The sequence below is a fragment of the Microchirus variegatus genome, assembly GCF_963457635.1.
Source record: "Microchirus variegatus genome assembly, chromosome: 16".
NCBI lineage: Eukaryota > Metazoa > Chordata > Actinopteri > Pleuronectiformes > Soleidae > Microchirus > Microchirus variegatus.
The window spans coordinates 4,040,690-4,057,147 of NC_139817.1; the positions used below are offsets into that span (position 1 = coordinate 4,040,690).

The following is a 16,458-nucleotide window of genomic DNA, read 5'->3' on the forward strand; positions in this document are numbered from 1 at the left end:
AAAACGTGTTGACAACTTTCACCACGTCATAACCTCCGCACACGATCATAAAAACGTCTTGTAATTTCATAAGAATGACGACTTAGAACTTTTTATCGTGTTTTCTTTTCAAAGAATAAGTACTAAATCTAAAGTTATCATAAAAACGTCCATTTTAATTAAGACAAAACGAACAAAACAAACTACAAAAATGGGAATAGAACCCTACATAATTAATAACTAATACAATGAAAGATACAATAAAAACATATAATTTCATAAGAATAACGATTTTCTGCCAATTAGTTCTGCGCGTATATAATTATATATACATATATAAATGTATTTTCTTTTCGAAGAATAAGTACTACAACTTAAGATATTACAAAAAAAAAACATTCATCTTATTTACAACAAAACAAACTAAACTATAACATTTTCAGTTAAAATTGTGTGTTTGCACAAGTGATGACATTTACGAGGTTCCTTGAATGCATCCAGTGGGAGGCAGGCTTTACTTATGCACTGGAGTTTTGAATATTTAAACATTACTGGCAGTTATGTATTATTTTACGATGAATAATCAACTATTTTGATAACCGATAAACCGTTTATTAGGAGTGTTTTTTTGTTTGTTTGTTTTAATAATTAAAACTACTTTTCAGCCTCGTGTGAATTTTTTCCTGGTGAATATTTGTGAATATGTTCTTAGTTTCTTTGCTCTACATAACAAAAAATAATAATTTAAACTGAATTATTTTGGTTTACGAACAAAAACAAGACATTTCATCATTTCAACATAATTTGACTCAAACTATTACATTATTCGATTCGAAACTATCATTCGATCATGAAAATAATCACGAGTTACAGCCCTGCAAATCAATAGATGTGCGGCTGAAACAAATATTGTTGAGTTAGCACTTTTTATTTCCGTGAAACGCATTAATTATTTGAAATAATTGGATTAAATGCACCCGGTTTTGCGCCTCTTATTTGAGGTGTGTGCACGTGTAACCTTCACATTTTGCATTAGCAACAAAAACCCTCGGCAGATTAACCCAACGGTAATGTCATCATGGCCACCTTAAATAGCCAACAATCGGGGTGGCGGTAATCTACGTAATCTGAGAAATCTGAACATTGTGCGCCCCCCCTCCCCCTGGAAAAACAACCTTCATGCTCAAGGATCGTGGATTAGCGAGCTTCTCCTGTATCCTCTATTCATTACTGCTGATCCTGTCGTCGAGGACGGACGAGCCGCCGCCGCCGCCGCCCGAGCGGGCAGAAACCGCGGCTGAGCGTCTGCCAGTCGCCGCGCGACGAGAGCGCCGCTATGCTAAGGCGTGTGGTGGGGTTTAAGTGACATATCCCGCCTTAAGTCTTGGACTGCAGCCTCGCCATGTGAAATAACAGTCCAGGAATACCTCCACAATGACCACCCACCCACCCCCGCCTCCTCCTCCCATTCTTCCACCGTTTATTTCTACTGTTTAGCGTCCGTTTGTTTAGACGGCAGCTGTCCTTCATTTTCACTCTGCCTAATCAAATCAGCACCACATTAATCACGCAGCTGTGTTAAACGGCCCGCGTTTGCTTCTTCATAATGACACACTGATACGTTTGGAACAGCGGCGGCGCATTTGTTGCGTTTACTCAATTAAAAAGCAAGGTTATTAGAAGAAAGTACAGCTTAAACGACGATTAATCAATTTATTTAATACGAATAAACTACTTTGAGAAGCGATTTATTGATTTCAGTGCATTTAAAATAAGCAATATCTTCTTAAATGGGAATGTTTTTCCTGGTTTCTTTGCCAAATACGACAAATAAATAATTGAAACTTAATTATTTTAGCTTTAGGACATTTGAGAACATCCTGGTTTTGAAGTTTGGGAACAAAAGATTAATAATTTCAATGTTAAGCTAGCTGCGTTAGCTAGCTAAGTTTAGCGTTACTTTCGAGACTCACTTTAACAAATCGGGAGTCACGTCACGCATGTTTTTTCCAGTCAGTCATCATGGAAACACGCCATGCGTCAACGTTAACGCGCTCACGTGCCCAGCACTAGTTTTTATGGCAAAATATTTTGAGTTTTTAGCTTTTTACTCAACTTGAAGTCAGATAAACAGATTATTTCTACAAATTAGCTTCGTTTCCCTTATTTTACTACACTGTAATTGAAACAAAATAAAACATATCTGCGAAAGATTTTCACGGAACTTTAGCTTGGGGATGAAATGACACGAAGGTGAAGGAATCTGAAGCTCGGGAGATGAAAATGCATCAGCTGACGCCTGTATATACACACTATACGCTCTCGTCTGTGTTTAGACAGCAGTAGCTGAAGATTCTCGGCACAGGTCAGGGCCAAGGCAAACATCCAGCATCGGCTTACACACTCCTAATCCTAACCTTAACCTGAGGGGGCAAAATGCCCATAAATTGACCCCCGAACAGCTAATGAGAATAGTAAGCCGGGGCCGAGGCAAGTGTTTGGCTGACAGACGTCTCCTCCGGCACAAGAATAACTCCAGCTGAGGCAGCAACAACACTAATAAGACATATATGGTCGTTATTCAAAACAAGCTCCAAGATGCATTCAAGAAACCTCGTAAGTGTCATCACCACATGAAAAGTCCACGAACGTAACGCTTGCTGTCGACATTTTTTGATGAGGAATGGTAGTTTTGACACGTTCTCTGATTTTAAAGCTTCTTAGGGCACTTTCAGACCTGTAGTTCGATTGCTTTGGTCTGCACCAGTCAGAGAAATGTTAGAATATAACAAACAGATGTGGGTACGGTTTGCTTTCACATAGGCATAGCTCTAAACGAACCAAAATGGACAGCGAAGACCATCGGCACTGGAACCAGACTAACGCTGGTCTGGCACACTGGAACCAGACTAATTTATCAGACCGTTTCGTCCCATTTGGCTTGGTTGCTTTCACACCAGAGGAACCGTACCAAAGTAGGGCAGATAAAGCCTGCCTGAAGGGGTGGTCTCGGAACGGTTGATTTGGTTGCGCACCAAAGTACCGAGATTACATCCACACCAACGCAAGAGACCCGAACCAAGAGACCAAACGCGATTGCCGTCGGTGTGAAAGCACCCTTGAATGTGAATATATTCCGGTTTCTTTGCTCCATATAACAAAGAAATCATTCAAACTTGAGTCTGGTTTGTGGATTTAATGGATTAAATCGACAATACAATCGATATTTGCATAAACGTTCTTAAATCCACAAAGAGACCACGAAGCTGTTCGTCCACAATTGAGCGAGGTATTTTTTTTTTTAATGTAATTTAACCCCGACTGTGTCCGTTTTATTGGTTTGTTATAATTTTACAATGGTCTCTTATTTTTATGACTTTTTTTTTTACGACCATCTCTGATCTTATTTTCACTGTACGTCTCCTTTTACCGTTTCATATTGGTGGACAATAAAGGTCTATTCTCTTCATTCTCTTCAAATGAAAGACAGAAATATATTTTAAAAAATATAGCGTGCTCGAGTGTAATGTGAAACAACTCCAGTTTTGCCGAGCTGATGCGCCATGAAATCCGCACATTCCTCTCTCCTGTGAAGTTGAACAACAGATGTATAAAGAGCAGACTGCAGAGGAGACACCAGAAAGGCTCTCCACAGACACGGAGATGACAAGCAAACAACGTAAAAGGCCGCGTAAAAAGGCGAACGTCCAGCCGCCACCAGAGGGTGATGCGTCTTTCAGCTACGACGGCCATTTACAGCACCTGACTGTTTTCGGGGGGGGGCGCGCGGAGTGACACGGTGTCGTAGCGACGCCGCGGAGCGTGCCTCGGGGGTTCAGACGGCGGCGTGGACAGACGACACACACGCCGCCGCCAGGGAGGCTTTTTAAGAAGGCGTCGGAGGAGGAGGAGGGATGAGTGAGTGACCGTGTGTTCAGCCGCCGTCAGCCACGCAATTAAGCCGAGGGCCCCCTGATACTCATACTGGCATACGGCCGCCCGCCCGCACTTGTCCGCCCGCCCGCCCACCCGCGGCCTCCCAGTGGTCTTCATCAATCTGTTCTCCTTTTCAACAGCGGCGCGGACACTTTTCCAAGGTCCACTTGACTCAAACATGTATCTTGCTATTTCTAAACCACTTCGCCGTGTGTCACAACTCGGCAGCCAGAAACCGGAGAACGACGGCTCTATTTGCGCGGCTAGCTCGTATTATTTATAATTTTTAAACTGGCTAAATTTGCACTCGCTGTCATTTTAAATTCGCCTAATGATATCGACAGGATATATCCAGGATAAGACGCCAAATGTAAACTCGAGCTAAAGAAAACGACTGAAAAATGAGGTAAAAATGTAGATAATTTTACAATATATATTAATATTAAGACTTTTGGCCCAAAAAAACGCGCGTATTTAATTTTTCTAGACTGACAAACTTTAATTTTTGAAAAATAAGTGTATTTGTGGGTGTAAAATATATGCATTCCTTTGCATTTGTGAGCTTTTATGCTCCTCGATTATTATTTATGCCACTCATAACCTTTAACGACGTGTTCTATTTTTCTCTATAAACATAGTTATGACCATTATTACATCTATATGACAATAGCTTTTACATAATGTATTATTAATTAGGGTGCAAGGATTAATTGTCATGGAAAATGCACTTTTAATCTGACTATTTTTATTAAATTTTTTTTATTTCCCTGTTCATGATAGCATTGTTTACAGAAAAAAGTAATAATAACAATAATATTAATTTTTATATCAAGATTTTAGGGTTATTCTAAACAGCAGCATCTTTATTGTCCTTATTGCGAGTTAAACAGTAAATAAAACTGTCTAATTATTCAAATAATCGACGATTATCAGAATAGGCGTTAATTGTAGCCCTAAAGTAGGTTAAATTAATATAAACTATTCGTTTTCCTTCTTAAATTCAAAAATAAAAAAGGTAATATAGATGTACAGTATCATTTCAAAGAAGCTCGGCGCTGACACGGGATGAAAGTGCCGTCTAAAAATTGACCACAACGGCTCATATACAGTACAAACACAGGGTACATCTTTGAGACCGAGCGTGCCGGGCATACCAAGGGGAGCCTCAACAAGCCAAGGCGGGGGGGGGGGGGGGGGGGGGGGGTTTGAGAGGGGGGGGGGGGGCACTGTGCTGATGGAATGATACGGGGATGGACGCACAGACACCTCTTTGAAAGTGATACACGGCCCTGGGTGGCAGCGGAGCGCCACTACAGATCCGCTCAGACAGGCAGAGAGGAGAGAGGATGCCAGGCTGGGTGGGATTTAGGCCGTAATGAGGCCTGGAGACACACATATGGACGCGTAACACACACACACACACGGAGAGACACACATGTGCCGAGTGCCTAAGTTCGCTCAACAATGCGGGCCAACTGCAAAAGATAATACGCATGTGGGCACAAGAGATGAACTACAAAGCAAAAGAGACGGACAGACACGCATTCCGACAATATCACATATTTATAGAGCTACACACACACACACACACAACAAATAACTCCTGTGTCCTCACTCAAACAAGTATATTACTAGTGCACAAATGCAAAAGCTGGTGCTGGATTCTCTGGCCCCCAAAATGGCCGACATCTCCTCAAAAAATAACGTTCATCTACTTAAAACAGACCTTAGAACGACGGCGTTCTACGGACGTCGTGTAACTAAGCTAGGTTTAGCGCCGCCATGTTGGCGGGAAAAGCTTCAGCAAAAACGAACAGCAAATTTTAAACCTGACGGACTGAAGATATCTGATCCTTACACTGCCCCCTGGTGCTTTTCACTGGTATTGCAACAGCTAGGGTGAACCTTATTCCAGACCTTATTTCCTCTTCACCTCTGAACTGAAGAAGACTTTTGGATAAAACACCTTCAACTTCAAGCTCAAGTAAGTCCTCAAGACGATAAAAAGATGAGATAAAGAAATCCTGACCTTCACGACCCCGACTTCCCAAAGCCAGCTGCTCGGCCTCTGGCGATCAAAGAAAGGATATGATTGGGCGGCAGGAAGTTCCAGCTCAGCACCAGGTTGGCCAGAGACAGGTAGCGCTGAAAGACGGACGACATCTGCGCGTTGAGGTTCTCCCTGCGGCCGAACTCCTGCAGAACCTCCATGGTCAACACGAAGATCTGACGCAGGCTCTCCTCCTGGACGACGGAGAGGAAGAAGAAGAATGAAGACGGGATGTGAGGAGGTGGAAGAGGAGGAGAAGAAGATGATGGGATGGAGGAGGAGAACAAACCTGGAACAGACGCTTGCAGCTGCCGTGGAACTCCATGCTGAGGCCGATGCTGCTCGTCTTACTGGAGCTGGAGAACTCGCTGAGCAGAGCCGTCAGGATGGAGCACGCCAGTGTTTGCTGGAGCAGAGAGGTCAAAGGTCATACACAGAAACACCGCAGAGGTTGAAAGAGCAAGAAAAACGACCGAAAGTTACCACTTAATTTTCATTAAAATAACGTTATACGTTCTTAATTTAACTCATTTTAGTTCTTTTATTTTCCTCATTTGTTGTAAATGGCTATAGATATAAAGGGTACATCAGATTGTGTTGCATAAATGTGTGGGTCAGGAGTCATGTTCTGCATTTCCTTCTGTGGTTTTCGTTGTTTAAACCTCACAGAGATATAAATCTTTCACTACTTCAGCCCTCCGTGGCTCCCATGACCTTTTCTGGCATTGGGTAGCAAATGATTATAGTGCCCCCTGCTGGTTTTAGGAGGAGTTGTTCAGTGCAATGAGCTTTGACAAAACGGCAAGAGAAGAAACGGGTGAAAAAAGGAATAAAAGTAAATGTAGAAAGTGTAGAAACGGATATTAAAGAGTCGTTAATTAGTGCTGAATACATTTTTGGACAATTATAACACGTTCTCCGATTTTCAGGTTCTTAAATGTGAATATTTTCAGGTTTATTTTGCTCCATCGAACAAAATAATGACTAAAACTGATGTATTTATATGGTTAATGGACAAAACAAGACATTTTCCTGAGCCTTTTACGGACAAAACTAATTGAGAAGATAACCGACAGATGAATTGACCATGAAAATAAATAATATTAATATTTATTTTTACAACAAATCATTAAAATTGATATTTTTTTCGGTTTGTGGACAAAATGAGACATTTGAGAACAAGGTTTGGGAAACACTGATCCACATTTTAGGCACGAAACGACTAATTTATGGAGAAAATAAGCAACAGATGTCACTCAAAAGCAAGTAAAGGAATATTAAGTCATTGTTAAAAGTAGAAAAAGCAATAAAATACAGGATTAAAATGGAAAAAAATTCTAAATAACTCTTTTTTTTTTTTACCTTTTCAGACGTTTCAGCTCCCTAAATGTGAATATTTTATTTTTGTGATAAAGAAATCATTAAAACTGATCTTTTTTTCACAAAAGCAAGTAAAGGAATATTCATACATTATAAAAAGTATAAGAATTAAGAATAAAATACAGGATTTAAGAAGCAATTGAATAAATCCCAAGCAGTTCAATCATTGTAAATAATCTCAAGCCTCGATTTCCCTGATGTGCTCTCGATCATTTTTTCCCATGAAGTCGAACAACAACAGCTTTACAGAAACCAAAAATAAAAAAACGCCGTCACGAAAATGCGCTTTGACACAATTTATCCACAGAGCTGATTTTGAGCGTCTGAGCAAAGAAAACAGGCAAGAGAACGTTATACTTTACTGCGACCACAGAAAAAAAAACGCCTGGGGCTTCTGGAGGCCGCGCGGCCCTTTGTGACGTTCCTTTATTTCCAGACTGGAGCGACTCTTTAATCTGAGCCAGTTCCCACACACACACACACACACACACACACACACACACACACACACAGAGAAAAAAACTAAACAATCTGTAACCAAACCACAAATGTGGTCCATCAAAGACGAGTCAAACTGAAACACTACATTTGATGCTGTTTAATGCAGAAAGAACAACTTCACAGGCTCTGACTCCGTTCATCACACACAGAGAATTCTGGGACATTAAAACTTCTCTCTGCTTCAGCGTGGATCGAAAACTTCAACACGTGGTGGTTTTTGGGACAGTGTCATTATCGCAAAAAGGATAATTTACGGGTACGAGTCGAGAGGCCGAGGTTGCAGCCAGGATTGTGTAATGTCCAGAACTTTGTTGCTTTGTGTAAACAACGAGAAAAACGTGCGTTTATTTCTTCATTTTGTAACGTTTTCATCCGTGAGAGACGTTTTAAAAAGCAACAAAGAAAATACTCACATATACGAAAGCTGTAAAATAAAAGTATGTGTTTTGATTTGGGCTGCAACTAATAATCTTCCTGATGATTCTTTCGACGATTATTGGTCCATAAAATGTCAATCGGTGCTTTCAGAACCTCGAAATGACGTCTTGTTTTTGTCCACAAACCCAAATTAAATCACTTTTAAACGATTTCCTTGTTGCATGGAGCAAAGAAACCAGAAAATATTCACATTTAAGAAGACAAAAAATCAGAAAACTCAAACTCAAACCGTTCAGTTTGGTCCATAAAATGCCCGAAAAAGTTAATTGGTGCTTTCAGAACCTCAAAATTATGCGTTTTGTCCTCAAAACAAAAATTATACACTTTTTCCCACCGATTTCTTTGTTATATGGAGCATAAAACCCATAAAATATTCACTTTGAAGACATGCTTCAAAACAAATCTGCTCCAAACAGCTCCTCCTGATGTCATGTGACTTAATTCTCAAACACAACACAACAGACAACAAAGGAGAACATCCAGCAGCTCTTCTCTCTCTGCTCGCTTTGTCAAGCTTTGTATGAGAATAGACTGAAACACTAATCACAAGGGATCAGCTGACTGTCGTGGGCAGAGCCTGGCTGTACCGTACCATTTTACTCTGGTACCCCCCCCCCTCCCCAAGGGAAGGGTGCCAAAGAATGGAACAGTCCTACTCAAAAACGGAAATGCAAAAAAATACAGCGTCTCTTACCACCGTCGGGTTCCCGCTGCTGATGAGCTGTCCGACCTCGTGAAAGATGCTTTTGCAGTTGGTGGATTTCTCCAGATAGCCTCGCTTCACGATGACCGCCGTGGCGAGGAGGATCTGCTCGCGGACGTACTTCTGCAGACTGAGAGGAGGGAGAGGACAAAAATAAGGTCTTTCAAATGTCCCTGCAGGTCTTACTAGTCGCCACCGGAGGTCAATAGAGGACACACAGTCACATGCTGCACCACGTCGTCTCCGTCTGTCTCGTTTCTTACTTGGGTCTCTGTAAGACGTAGGTGAGCAGGAACGTCCGCAGCGACTCGATGTTGCTCCTCTCCAGAAGGACCCACTCCCTCACGGCGGCCTCCATGACGGCGGTGGCCGCCTGGAACAGCACATAGTCCACCTTACTGGTCTCTGGAGAAGAGACGAGGAGACAATATGATGGGACAATAGTCTAATATAATGTAAACACAGAGGTATTTTAGTGATTTGGGATTTTTCAGCTTCTTAAACGTGAATATTTTCTGGTTTCTTTGCTCCACATAGCAAACAAAAAAATCATTCAGACTTAATCGTATAGCAACACAGATTACAGACTAAGTGAACACTTTACCGAGGATGTGCTTGCAGATGGCAAAAGGAGATTTGGACTTCCTGAAGGAGAGGAATACATGTTCAGCGTGTTGTCTCTGTTCTGTGCTGACCATGGAGGGCGGTGCCTGTAAACAACACAAACAAACAAACACGTTATGTTATTAGTGACTCAAGTTCAAGGATTAAATAATTAAAATTAAAAGTCAGTCAGGGCTTCAGGAAACCAGAACAATAAAGAACTGTCAACAATAATCCAGAACAATAAAGAACTGCGCCACACCATGAGTGTACATACGATGTAATCCCAGGGTATCTCACGATAGGAGACGCGATACAATGGTCCACGATACCAATAATATCATGATACGACGATTCTGTGATAATCAATACATCACGATATCTGTCTAAGTAAAAAAAAAACGGGATATTAATAATATGCCATACCATCCAAACCTAAACTAGCTATTATATAGCTCCAGTAGCTAAGCTAAGTACACACATCTCGGCAAAAAGTCCAATAATGTGCATCTCTAGTAACAGCTGGATTTTAGGTATGAAAGTTAGCGTAATATAGCAAGATATCATCTGAAATCACAGGAGATTCTGGTATTTTAAAGTACAAAATCCAAATAAATAGAACAGATACCAGCTAAAATGGATTAAACCATTGAATGTTGAGTATGCAAAACCAGACACATACATTACATAAAGTTTACATCGCGGCACAGCCTAAAAACACCAGGATATTAATAATATGCCATATCATCATCCAGCCCTAAACTAGCTATTACATAGCTACAGTAGCTAAGCTAAGTACACACACACACACACACACATACTAACACAGGGACTGAAATCACAGGTGGTTATTGTATTTTAAAGTATGAAATACAAATATATAAAGCAGATACCAACTAAATTTAATTCATCCATTGTATTTTGAGCATGTTATACGGACCACTACCAGCCAGAATACAGAAATGATAGTACTTTTATGGTTGTTGTTGTGTTTGTTATGCTATATCGCGGTATATCGTGGGGGATATTAATAATACGCCATACAATCCAGGCTTAAACTAGCTATTATAAGGTAACAACAACACCTGTATTCTAAAAGTATGTAACACTTGACTATAAACAGCTAGAATACAGAAATTATAGCATTTTTACGGTTGGTGTTTTATCTTAAAAGTAGAGAAGTGTCTCAACAATGTATTGACACAGCCCTGAGAGACATCATAAAGCTTTAAAAGGACATTTATGTCCAGGTTTATATCGTGGCACAGCCTTAAAAACACCGGGATATTAATAATATGCCTATTTAATAGCCTTAAACTAGCTAGTGTATAGCTACAGTAGCTAAGCTAAGTACACACACAGGTGGTTATTGTATTGAAGTATGAAATCCAAATAAATAGAGCAGATAACAACTAAAATTAATTCATCCAGTAAATTTTGAGTATGTAATACAGACCACTACCAGCTAGAATACATAAATTAAAGTACTTTTATGGTCGTTGTTGTGTCTGTTATGCTATATCATGAAATATCGCGATATATCAATGTATTGACACTGTCCTGAGAGACATCACAAAGCTTTAAAAAGACATTTATGTCCAGGTTTATATCGCGATATATCGCGGCACAGCCTAAAAACCCCGGGATATTAATAATATGCCATATCATCCAGCCTTAAACTAGCTATTGTATAGCTACAGTAGCTAAGCTAAGTACACACACACACCCACGTTAACACAAGGGGCTCATGACATGCACATGGTTAGCCACTTGCTCCTGCTGGTCGTGGTGGAGGGTGAGAGGGTGAGAGGGTGAAAGGGTGAGGGTAAAGAGGGTGAGAGAAGCGGGTGTTTGTGTGGGTGAACAGGCTGAAGCTAAAGCCGCTCACTGAGCTTCTCCATCAGTGTGTGAGCAGCACACAAACTTCGCTGTAACGGTCGCGCGACTGAAAACAGCGAAGTTTCTGGAAAAGAAAGCGGAGCCGCATTGTGAACGAGACCCCGCAAACATGGAGGCTGTTTTGCGGTTAATTGTGTTCGGAGAGAGACAAGGAAAAAGAGGGAAATGTTGTCGTTAAAAGCGGGATAATTTTGCGCCACGCACTGTTCTCTCAGGTAAAAGAGAAAAAATGAAAAAAAAAGTGAGAACACATTTAACAACACAAACCGCGCACGGGCACAAACAAACAGCGGCGGCTCCTCGCGGCTTCCGTGCCCGCGTGAGTCAACCGCAGAAGCGTGCAGGGTCGGCGGCCGAGCCGCGGCGAGGCTTCCGAGTCACGGAGAGTTTCTCACCATTAAAACTTTGGCAGCGCTTTCCAGCTGTGTGATCACTTCTGGTGCACCGACCGCCGCCATCATCGTCCCTCACCAATGACGCGCCATGCGCTCTGCATTGTGGGATACAGCGCTACCACACCGGCGGCAAGCGGGGGGGGGGGGTGATGGGGGGGGGGGGGTTGAACCATCATAATCATCACCGCGGGGGGGCAGTGAGTGCCGATAACTTTACAGTCACTGCATTAAAAACTTTTTATATGTTTTTTTTTACTCACGTGAGATTTTTCACGTCACGTGTCAGTTAAAGGCACAGCGCTTAAAAATCACGTGTCATGGTGAAGTCGAACATTCCAAGTTTGTTGTGGGTCAGAGGTCACAAACCTGCGGCCCGCGGACCACATGTGGCCCACTGCTTAACTACTATGAATATTATGACTTTTTTTTTATTTCAACTTTATTCTTGTAAAAGTATGACATTATTCTCTTAACATTGTGACTTTTTTCCTCGTATTATTATGACTTTTAATATATTACAACTTTCATCTTGTAACATTACATCATTATTATAATAGTATTTTTTTTAAGTATATTACAAATGTATACTTGTGACATTATGACATTTTTCCTCACATTATGACTTTTAATATATTACGACTTTCTTCTTGTAACATTGTGACTTTTTTTCTCGTATTATGACTTTTAATATAACGACTTCATTCTCGTAACGATGTGACTTTGTTGTAAAATTACAACATTATCATAATATCATGACTTTTATTTATAGTATTATGACTTTTTAATATTATATTACAACTTTCTTCTTGTAAAATAACATTATTCTCATAATATTATGACTTTTTTTTTTTCCACTAAAAATATCCCATTATATCATAAAATATTCATGTTTCCGAAGCTGACGTGACAGAACTTGTTTTATTTTATCATTAAAAAGCTTGATCTTTTATGAAAACATGTAAAATAATCAACTTTTCGATCTACTGGATAACATTGGACAGAAATGTAGAATTACAATATCATTATACATGATTTACAACCTTAATTTACTTAAAAGTGACTTTGTCTGTAGTGAAATAAAAGCACCAGAGTCCAAGTTGGTTAATTTAATTTATACATACATTTTACACACAAAAGGACTGTGAAAGCATTTTTACAAATTCTCAGTTCATACATAAATGTAAAAAAAACAACACAAACAAAGCCGTCCTCATCTATAATACTGTGTAGACATGGATGTTTGAACATTAGCACAAGAGGAGGAGGAGGAGGAGGAAGATACAAAAAAATATGTATATCTGTATAAATATAAATTCAAGAGTAACACGAGAGCATTGTATCATACGTTAAGAAGAAGAAGAAGCTCCTTAAGAGTAAGAATACAAGACGGGAGGAGGTTAAGAAATCATCAAATCAAAGTCCGCTGAAGATTGTCAGTCGTCGCTCTCCATAAAAACCTTAAAAACAAACACAAATAAACCACACACACACACACACACACACACTCTAACACGTCACAACTCTCAGTAAATAAAGCTGATTTTCACGCAGAAGTCAGTCAACGACAGAAATGGTTTGGTCTGGACCGATTTAAAAGAAGAAAAAAAATGATGGGGCGAGAACGGAAGAGCAATACCTATCTGTGGTCAGTGGTGGCGCCATTTCACCTCTTATATATGTAGCTGTACTAAATATAATTGGGATTTTAATTCTTGCCCGATATTCAATCGAGAATACGGATTTTCGGACCGATAACGACATCGCCCACCAGCGTAGAATGGTACAGTCCACTTTCCCTCCAAAACATATTAAGCTACATGCTATAATTCAACAAGTGGAACTAGTTTTTGTGTCTCCCGATATCCAATTAAGTGATTTTTGCCAATATAGGACCGATATTGAGATTTCCCTCAACTGTATTCCATTCTATAGAGCGCTAGGTAGCGCAAGGTAACCGTATCAGAGAGACAATATTATCACTTTGCGAAAAAAGGCACATTTACAGGAAAAAAAATTAAAATTTTGCAAACGCAAACTTTCAATACATTGTCAAGCAAAAATAAAAACAAAACAAAAAGTTGTGTAACAAATGTTCTCCACATATTTTTTTTCATTATGCCAGTTTTACGCGACAAAGTCACAATACTGATGGAACAGCCGGGTGTTAAAGGGGACATATTATACCCTCGGTTTAGTAGCATCTCTTTAGGTCCACCTTAAAGGTCCACCTTAAAAAAAATACACAACGAAACTTAAGGGGACAGGAAGTTACATCAGCCACAGAGGCTACAGGGAGCTAACAGCAGTTAGCATTTGGAAAAGTGATCATTAGCAGGCTCTAGCAGGCACGTTGCCGTCATATATAACATGGACAGATAAATCCTCTGAGGCTGGAAGTTTGTGTAGAACTCTGTGCTGCACTGTGGAGCCAGGAACAGAACTTTTCAAGGACTTTGGGGTTTCGGATACCGTTGCTCTCGCCAGCACACGAGTGTGGAAGTCAACATTGCATGTTTTATCTCCTGTACTTAGACTGAGGAGGACCACAAAAACGTGAGTGATTCATCTTTTTTCACACTGTGCCAAAATATAAGGATTTAAATGACTAAAAAGTCGCATAAGTTGCATAATATGTCCCCCTTAAAGTTCAAAGGGGCGCGGTCACATTTTCACTGATTGTCACGAAGCTCAAGGGACGACGTAGCGGCCACACAGGCGGCCATTTTGGATCAATAATAAAATGAAAAATGTACCAAACGCCAACGTGTTATCGAAAAAGTCAACCGTTGAAAAGCAAATTATTATCTTTTTTAACCGTTTCATTTCCTGAAGCCAACAAACCGCCTTTTTTTTTGTTTTTTTGCACGTTTTTCTCCGTCTCCTGAGTTCAGGACCAGCCCGGACACAGGAAGTGAAGAGACGAGCAAACACACACAAAAAAAGGTTCTCGCTAAAAACACTGATCAACAACACACACCCACTCCATTCAAATTTATAAAAAAACACACACACACACACACACACACACACACACACACACACACACACGTGGCAGTTAGGCCGACAGAGAACAGAATACACATGATGTAACAATTATAATAATGTAAATAATAATATTAACCACATTAATAAGCAGCATGATGTAACTGAAAAATAATAATATATAATTATATATATAAAAACCTATATATTTGTACATTTCAGTACTAAAAGCTCAAAAAAAAAAAAAAAGATATTAAGTGTTTTAGAAAACTATATTTATAATAATGTATTTTTTTTTTTCTGTATTGCACATAGTCAAACGATCACATGTTTGGCTGTTGTAAGGAAAACAAATATTGCTTTTTTGTGTGTGTGTGTGTGTTTTTTTTCCATGGCGTCTGGTTACATTTAAAATCTTTGCAAAAGAGAAAGAAAATGGCTGTTAAATTGTGCATTTTGGTGAATACGTGTGTGTGTGATACTGTTTATACTGAATCTGTGCGTGAAAACAACTCTGTTATCTGTACAATTTGAACTAAAATTGTCTTTTCTTCACGAGAAACCGCGTGTTTGTGCTTAAACAAACAAACAAACAAACAAACAAACAAAAACGCCCCTTCCTGAATAAATGTGTGAAATTTCTGGTTCAGTCTTCAAAAAACAAAACGACGGCTTCTCGGATCGCAGAAGAACCAAACTCTACACGTGCTGCACTGCGCCTGTGCTCGTGTACGTTTACAAGAGGTAACGTTTGAAATGTTCAATCCAAGTAAATACGTCTTAAATGAGGAGATTTGTAACCGTGGACCACGGCCGCAACACATTTCTGCGATTTTTCCAACAAAACAGTTCGAGCACGACTCGGTTTGGTATCAGTCACGACTTCATAGTACATTTTATTATTAGAACTATAAATAGATTTGAAAACTATACGTAGATTTTAGAACTATAAGTAGATTCGGAATCTGTGAGTAGTTTTTGCAAATAAGTAGTTTTTGAAAATAAGTAGTTTTTGAAATTAAGTAGATTTTGGAACTATATGTAGATTTAGGGATTATAAGTAGATTTTGAAATTATAAGCAGATTTTGAAATCAAGTAGATTTTGAAATTAAGTAGTTTTTGGAACTATACGTAGATTTGGAAACTACAAGTAGTTTTTGGAAACTATATGTAGTTTTTGGAAACTATAAGTAGATTTTGGGATTATAAGTAGATTTTGAAATCAAGTAGATTTTGGAACAATAAGTAGTTTTTGGAACTATATGTAGATTCGGAAACTATACGTATTTTTGGAATTTGGAACCAAGAAGTTTTTGAAACTATAAGTAAATTTTGAAATTAAGTAGTTTTTGGAACTATACGTAGATTTTGGGACTATAAGTAGGTTTTGCGAAGTAGATTTTGAAATCAAGTAGTTTTTGGAACTTTAATAAATTTGGAAACTATCTGTAGATTTTGAAATTAAGTAGATTCAGAAAGTACAAGTAGATTCGGAATCTATAAATGGATTTTGGAGCTCTAAGTAGATTTTGAAATTAAGTCGTTTATGGAACTATACGTAGATTTAGGAAATATACGTAGATTTGGAAAC

At 39.4% G+C, this 16,458-nt stretch overlaps 1 protein-coding gene across 1 annotated transcript; it reads right to left on the reverse strand.

The window, feature by feature from the left end:
* Positions 1–5,946: 5,946 nt before the first annotated feature.
* LOC310938371 (exportin-4-like) lies at positions 5,947–11,947 on the reverse strand (the record flags this gene model as incomplete). Its single annotated transcript, XM_083902864.1, has 6 exons — positions 5,947–6,159; positions 6,255–6,371; positions 8,979–9,117; positions 9,251–9,392; positions 9,592–9,697; positions 11,885–11,947. 6 exons carry the CDS (start codon positions 11,945–11,947, stop codon positions 5,947–5,949), a joined length of 780 nt encoding a protein of 259 aa, XP_083758990.1.
* Between the last annotated feature and the right edge of the window lie 4,511 nt (positions 11,948–16,458).